Raw genomic sequence first — 7,987 nt, 5'->3', positions numbered from 1 at the left:
CTCATTGAAATTGACTTCGATTCCAAAGAAAAAGAGGACCGTGAATTTAGAATCGTCAAGCTAGTTTTCAAAAAGACCTTGTCCGCTGTTAGGTATGAGTCATGTGACCATAAGCCAGCAGGGCCGGCACCACTGGTACGGCCGGTACGGCCATGTCCGTACCAACTTCCCAAAAAGTCGGTCCACGTGGAACGTCCAAAACCGGGGAGAAAAAGTTTTGATGTATGATTTTTGTACAGGGAGTCGCCCAGAGTGCACTAGTGCAGGATTTTCCATCTAAATTCCAAAAATGTTTCGGGGGAGGACCCCAGACCCCCTTAAAGATGGCCCTTCAGCCGTACCGCTCCGCGGAAGCTGCCTCCGGCCCTGGCCAGACGATCATGAACCCTGCCCTTCTTATGCTTGCTGTTATGTGTAATTTAGCGTGTACTGATCTCCATTTATTTTTTGGTCTGTTTCTGGTCTGTGCAGCTTCCAAAAGGTGCCTGGGAACTTTCTGTTCAAGTGGAGCTGGGCTACATAAATGATCGCACGGAATGTGCACTGGTCCATGTAAGCATCCTAACCTTGAAAGCCGGCATTTTCAGATGCCAAAGGGAATTCCCCTAGTAGAATAACAACTAAGTCAACATGCTGGTTAGTTCTGGTGTGCTGCACTACCCACTGCCACACTGAGGAGTAAACATACTACTACTGAGTACCAGCAAGTTAACCCTGTAGATACTCCGGTACTGTGTATTGAACTGTACACGTGGGCGAGTTTTCGGTGACAGTTGGGAATATACCCAAAGTCATGAGCACTCGTCCTGAAGGTAGAGAAGCAAGATCCCGTTAAGCTACATGTAGTTTTGAAAGTAAGTAATGATCACATAGGTTATAGAGCAGCAAATTCAAGTACTTGATCACCTTCGATAAGAGGCTCACAGCAAGCATCGAATTTACATCCCCTGGGGTGAAAGTGAGTGTGACTTGAAAATTGGCCATGTCGTACCTACTTCCTCTGAGCAATAGAAACAAAAACAATGCACCGCATTGTCACTCTCTGACCTTGTGATGTTGTCAAGAACAAATATCAACAGACACTTTGCTTGCCAGAATGGATGCATATGCAGGGTTCAAGCCAAGGGAGGGTAGGGGGCGCAGTGACCTTTACTCTGATTGAGCGCCTCCTGTGAAAAAGTGTTGGCCTCCTAATTTTTTGTCAATTTTTGTGTTTTTCGAGCCATTCAACGAAAACGCAGCCGATAGTCGCTAACAGAGGGTTCATAAGGCACCGTGCGCACTTGTTTTTAAGGTGAAGTCGGGGTACATTGCATTTTGAGTGGCCAGGCAATTTTTGGAAAATGGAAAAATGGGTCATGGGTAACTGTGCCCCTGCCCGTCCCCCCCCCCCCTCCCCCTACTATTTTACCTGGCTAGAACCCTGATATGAACCAAAAACCGAAATAGGCAACCACCCATTGCGTCCTAGAGATTACAGTCGGACCTGCTAAATTATCCAGTGCCCACGATTTTTTACCACGTTAACCCGCATTCGTCCTTTTCCAAAACAAATGGTGGAGATGTTTGTTTCGTACACAACATGTAACCAGTGTCCAGGCCATGCCAACAGTGTGCTCTCCTGCCCCGGAGCATAATAAACTCATCATGACCGATAGATGCCAGTCGTTATTGGAAAAATTAAAGTTAACCTGTAGTTAATGGCCACCCCTTGGTTCCAAAAAGGTGGTCTTTACTGGCAGGTGGTCTTTACTGGGAGGTTTGCAACGCGTTGCCAAATGTATCCCATTATATGATATCCATACCAAAATTTAGCTGATATGAGTCCCCACGGTACCACTTGCGCAATGCCATTATTAAAACAGATGACACAGCATTTAGAGAGAGAGAAAGAGAGATAGAGAGAGAGAGAGAGAGAGAGAGAGAGAGAGAGAGAGAGAGAGAGAGAGAGAGAGAGAGAGAGAGAGAGAATTTATGCTTTATTGCTGATATCAAATTCAATTGCTGATTCTAAAGCGAGACCTCTTGGACCTGTGGAAGTTTGGCTTGGCGTTGGAATTCAAAGTTGTTGATGAAGTTTATCAACATCCATTGCCACTGTAGCCAAGTAATGCTGGAACGCATTGTAGCATGCTAGCACTGCAGTCTTCATCTATGAGACTGGAGTATGCAATTGCACTTCGACAGAACAGCTCAGTCTTCCTTTCTCCTTTGAGCAGTAACATCGACCAGAGAGCGCTTTCACCTGATGCGCTCTCAAAGAGTCGGTCATGGCGGTTGAGATCTTGCCCTCGAGCCCATCCCTCGGAGCTTACGGGGATCCAGCACGATTCAGCCGTCATGATCTCTAGAGCTTGCTTTGCTGGGTACATACTATGGTGCTCATTGGTGTCGCACCAATGTGTGGGCAATGTATACTTTGATGAGTTCCTACCAAGGAGTCGTAAACAACTACTAATTCATACTGTGATGCGAACTTGTCAACTGTGAACCGCATAGACCAGTTGCAAACTGTGTGAGATTACAGTCGTCCTTCTCTAATCCGGCACCTTTTGCAACGGCATTTTCTGCTGGATAAATAAGGGTGCTGGATTATCAAATCCTGCCCTCCAACCCGGCCCACATATTATCATACATGTTTGTGTCGTACGTCAAAACGTAGGGATTTTCTGTGTCAAAGCAAGTACTTTGTGGAATGCATGTATATAACATACACTTGGGAATATCCTATGCACTAGCATAGGATATTCCCAAGTGTATGTTACATGTGTTGTGTATTTTACAATGGTCCCTGACAGTATGCGATGTACAACTGCTGGATTAGAAAATCGAATTATGTACAGTTTGAGTGATTTGTTGCAGAAAATCGCTGCTGGAGGCGGAATTCAAGTGCCGGATTAAAGCGTAGAAAATGAACTGAAAAATCCGTTTTGCCAGAAAGTGTGCTGGTTTGCAAGAGTGCTGGATAAACAAGTGCCAGATTAGAGAGGGACAACTGTTCCACCCCTTTTGATAGAAAGAACACGAAAATTGCATGACTTAATGTGCATACTGTCCAAGTGTGTGATGCATTTTGTTAATGCATCACCCTGCCTAGTCTAGGAGAAATCAGCCAAACCCCCATTGTTGCTGGATAAAGGAGGTTTGGCTGTGTAGCATATTGCAGCCAGCCTGTACTAAGTTAGCGGGCTTGCTGCAACAATCTCGTACTGCACCTTGCATAACCGCACACATCCGTTTTCCACAAAAATATCCGGCTAGGTGAGGGAACCGGATAATCAAACACACATACTGTATGTATGCATGGCATATGCTGTAAATCGGTAACCGACGATTTTGTTCCAGATGGTGAGGGATTCGGATAAAAGAGGACCGGATAAGCGAGGTCTGACTGTATTACCGGTGCTGTATGTTTTGACCAAGCTTTTGTGTACACTACTGCAACATCTTTTGCCCACGTTTTGTGCATGCCCTACTGCTATCCATCCAGCTGAACTACATGTATGAGCCGTGCACCAAAGAATGGTCAACCGGCAAAACATTCACTTTGAGAAGCAATATTTCCGAGCCCGGCAATGTAACATTGGAGCCCACATTATCACCGTCAACAGCACCCCTGGTTACAACTACTCAAATCGAAACAACTGACCAGCTGCTCGAAGACAATCTGAAACTTTCTATCGGTAAGAGATTGTTGATGTGATGAAGAACGATTGGCTCTGCAGGTCAGAGTTACAGTTTGCGAAACAAGTAACAGTCTTAGGTTTGGAAGTGTCCTCTGCAAGTTTTATGTTTGGTGTTATTGTTTGTTGGTGTCCCACTGCGAGCGGAACACTGCGAAACATGCTGGCAGAATTTGAGGGAAATGTGCAGCCATAATTTTTGGACACTGAAATCATAATGACAGTGCTCATTCGTATCATACATCTCTGTCCTGTATTCTGCTGCTGATGTACAGCACCCTGTGGAAAAGCCCATGATGTTGCTGGATAGGTGTTAGGTTTTTCTTCTTGCATTGGGGTTTTGGCCGGGAGACTGCGCCGTCCAGTCAGCCTGGGTGGATGTGTCACCCTGCTGTCAAGGAATCCGCCCTAATATGCACAGCCGCATACGAAAACTAGATCCAAGCGGATCTGAACGTCAGTGTTTGTTATGGCTAGGCCTGGTTTTGACGTATCGCGCTCGGGCCCTATTTTGTTTGTGATTACAATGAGTGGCTTAGTGGTGTGTCGTATCCTTGTCTGTTGCTCTCGCTCTCTTGCAGGGATATCCGTAGGGGGACTGGCACTTGTTATTTCCATTCTGAGCATTCTCCTGTTTTTGAGCATCAGGCATTCAAGAGGTAAGCCTGGCAGCCAAGTTAGTGGTCTTATTTTGCTGGTACAATGAAACTACAGTAAACCCGCTGTCAAGGAGACCACTCTGATAAGGCGACTATCTGCCTCAGAAGACCACTGTAACCAGGACCAAGGGATGCTATTTGCAGCCAAACGACCCTGGATAAGGAGACCACCTGGCAACAGAGACCACATTTGGCTATGTGCAGCTCCAGCCCGGGCTGGTCGACAGGCGGGCCAGCCCGCCTGCAACGGGATCTTGGGGTTGTACACAAATCCACACAAAACCTGTGGTGCGTTTACATGGCAAGCGGGCTGGCCCGGCGAGGCGGGATCCCGCCTCGAGGCACCCGGGATCCCGGCTAGGCGGGCCAGAAAAAGCACATATAAACAGACCAGCCCGGGCCAGAGTTGTATTATTATGGTGTCGACACTGCGTTCATACTACAAAATAGATACTTTTACCTTTTGAGGGAAGTTATAATGAGGATTCCCGATACTGCTTTGAAAATCTATGAAGCTTTTTGTACAGCAACAAGAAGGACGTACAGTGAGCACTGTTTATTTGTCGACATGCATGATTTACATTTAAATGGAAGGGGAACTACTTGCAAAATACTTTGATATGGACAGCTAAAAATGTGAAAAACAGGAAAAAGAAACGAGGTGATACAACACACCAAACATGTGCCACAGCGTGAAAAAAGATCAGCAGAAGAATACATTGTGTGAGGAAAAAAGTGTTTAGGTTTATAACCTGAGTATGGCTTGCAGCCCTGCGTTTCAGCCCGGGGCAGCACACTACAGTCGTAGTGTGTTTGCTGCATACTCACAACGGGCTGGCGTGTGCTCAGCGCATATAAACTCACTGCGGGCTGGCGACCAGCCCGGCCTTGCACATGTAAACACCCTTGGCGGGCTGGCCCGCTCGCTCCAGCCCGGGCTGGAGTTGCACATATAATAGGCCCCTTAGACAGGTTTCACCGTATTGTATTCCTCGACCCTGAATACAACTTTCTAGTACTAGTACTCGTAGTAGCCAGAAATTAAACTATTTTTTATTTATGGAAAAGAAAAAGGACCAAGGAACTACAAGTTTTCCATAAGGTTATGCTTGGCTCTCCATTCGAGTCCGTTCTATTTTATTTCTTTTATTTTTCTTCACTGAACTTTAGACAATTGGATTATTCTGTCACTCGGAGCTCCGCTGATGAGACCTTAGAAGGTCGGACTGGGTACCTATCCGGAGATTAAGTTGGGTGAAAGTTATCCTCCTCTCATGCTAATGGTTCATTTGCACTGTTTCTTTTCCAGGATTTCAACTCCGGATGTTAAATGGCAAGGTGAGGCATTGAGCCTACTGTAAAACCGGAAAGTTTAACGACCAAAAAATTTAACGTTTTTGTAATTTTGGCATGATTACGTGCCGAAAGTTTAACGATGGCTACCTGGCCACACATCTGTATGCGCATCTTTACACAGACATCTAGCGATAACTTTTTTGTTTGTTTCAAATAACGACAAATAAGTGGTCGTTAAAACGTTAGACTTTATGACTGGTTAGACTCTCCGGTTTTCCAGTGCTAGAGTCCAATCTTGCTTTGCTATACATGTAATCTCTACGTTCCTTGCACAACGTAACTTTGGCAGAGCATTGCAGTATAGCCTGAGCTTGCTCAAGTGACAAGTGTGCTATCTTCCGTGCTGTCAAGTGAAACAGTGTTGTTGTTCATCCATACTTGAAAGAATCTCATTCATTACGTTGTATTCTGAATCTGGATCTTGGGCCAAACAGCTATGATCCCATAGCACACTGCCTTGATCTTTTTTAAACACAACAGTGGACTGAGGAAGATGTCAACCTAACATGTCTGTGCTTAGCCTTTCCACAAGTAGTGAGGCGAGCAGTTTTGGAAGCATATTGGCCAACGTGTACTTTTCTTTCAACGTGCCTTCGTGTCTGCTACAGGTCCGACCAAGGAAGGCACCATGCCCATCAGTGGCGACTGAAACCACCAACGTCTACCTTGGATGCTCTGTCTATCTCAGCTACTCACGCTACACGAGCACGAGTCTCGAGCAGGCACAGACGTTGTCCGACGCTCTTAAGCGCAATCAGGTACATGTCGTGTCTGATATCGAGCCCGAGGACTGTGCTGAGATGGCGGACTGTTGTAACACTTGGCTGGACGAACAGCTAAAGTGTGTTGACTACATTGTAGTCTTGCTGGACCAGCATTACCCACTGAACCTGTCTATGACAGAGGAAATGTACAGCGCTCGACTGGATGCTGATTTCGATGGCACTTTCAAACTGACCATGGCCGAAGTGAACAAAATTCAATCCATGGAGTTCTCTGGTCGTATGTCACCCAACCAAAGGCTTCCACCTATAATACCAGTTCATGTTGGCTCAGCAAATGCCATCAAGCCGCCGACATTGCCTGTGAGTATGTGTGCCAAGACGGTCTACAGACTTCCAAACGATTATTTTGTGGATGAGGAGCAGTGCAAGCAGTTTCAGCAGCTTCTACATCGGCTATCCAATCCAAGAAGATCATTCTCTGTGCAGATTCTAACCTCACTCTAACAATATTACATCATTGTGCCGTATATGTGGGTTGAGCAACACCAGCCATTACATCATGAGCATTCTGCAAAATCTCAATACATGTGTTTACATGCAGTTACTGATTGCTGTAGATAGGTCATTTAATAGTGGATTGTAGTATTGTCTTTTTGGAGCCACAGATACTTGAAATGTAATATATAATATACATGGAATAGGATGCTGTCGCCTGTTGGCCAGGACTGAGTGGATCACCTCTGCCACTTTGTGCACCTGTTTTCAGTATCATAGAGTAGCCTTTACAGCAATCTCTAAATGGTAACTGCTATGCCATTACGCTGCCGCTGCTGATGCTGCTTCATTTGCTGTTATGGAGAGCATATATGTAGGACTCAGTGACCAGTCAAGGCCCCATGACCAATCACGGTCCCCATGACCAGTCAAACAGTCACAAACCCCCCATGACCAGTCACAAATTAGTTTACCAGTCACAATGCCCCATGACCAGTCACAAATCACCATACATGTACATGTGTAAAGTACACAGTTCGTGACTGCTCGCAGAGTGCTTCGTACTGCAGGATTTGTTGTGGAAACTATAATTCCCTATGAACGGTCACAGAATACAGTTGTGACCACTATAATTCCATGCGAACAGTTACATGCGGAATGTACAGTTGCAACCACTCTTTCTCTGTGAGTAGTCACAGGCAGAATATAGCTACTTCTGTATTACAAGAGAGATTGGAAGCTTTGTCACAACTCTGAGTTTCACGTATTACTACGATCGTCAGGCAACTGATGGCTCCTAAACGGGCAGCCTGAACCAGGGAGTCGTAAAATAATTTACGACTCCCTGGCCTGAACATAAGGGGAGTAAGGTGGGAAATTCTGAGGGGTATCATAGGCGACGCGTATCATAGCGCACGAGTCAGGTGCAGGTGTGAAGTTGCCAAGTCTTCAGACTTGGGGCTATGCAGCAGCAGTTCCAGCCTGAATGACATAGAAACGAGCTGGGGACTTAAATCATATAGTGCCAAATCCACACATGCCCACACCATTACACAAACATACACCCACA

General features: G+C 45.8%; 1 protein-coding gene across 3 annotated transcripts in view; it reads left to right on the top strand.

Moving 5' to 3' along the window:
- LOC135809641 (uncharacterized) overlaps positions 1-7,674 on the top strand; it is a 27,083-nt gene extending 19,409 nt beyond the window's left edge. For all 3 annotated transcript variants that reach the window (XM_065323040.1, XM_065323039.1, XM_065323041.1), the window contains 5 exons: positions 472-552; positions 3,491-3,683; positions 4,265-4,342; positions 5,652-5,680; positions 6,307-7,674. In XM_065323040.1, the coding sequence (XP_065179112.1) occupies positions 472-552; positions 3,491-3,683; positions 4,265-4,342; positions 5,652-5,680; positions 6,307-6,927 (1,002 nt within the window). In that variant the 3' untranslated portion in view covers positions 6,928-7,674. The remainder of the gene's footprint in view (positions 1-471; positions 553-3,490; positions 3,684-4,264; positions 4,343-5,651; positions 5,681-6,306) is intronic.
- Positions 7,675-7,987: the final 313 nt, after the last annotated feature.

The sequence above is a fragment of the Sycon ciliatum genome, chromosome 2 (assembly GCF_964019385.1).
Source record: "Sycon ciliatum chromosome 2, ocSycCili1.1, whole genome shotgun sequence".
Taxonomy (NCBI): Eukaryota; Metazoa; Porifera; class Calcarea; order Leucosolenida; family Sycettidae; genus Sycon; species Sycon ciliatum.
The sequence above is the reverse complement of the archived record's forward strand: the minus strand, read 5'-3'. Positions and strand labels throughout refer to the sequence as shown.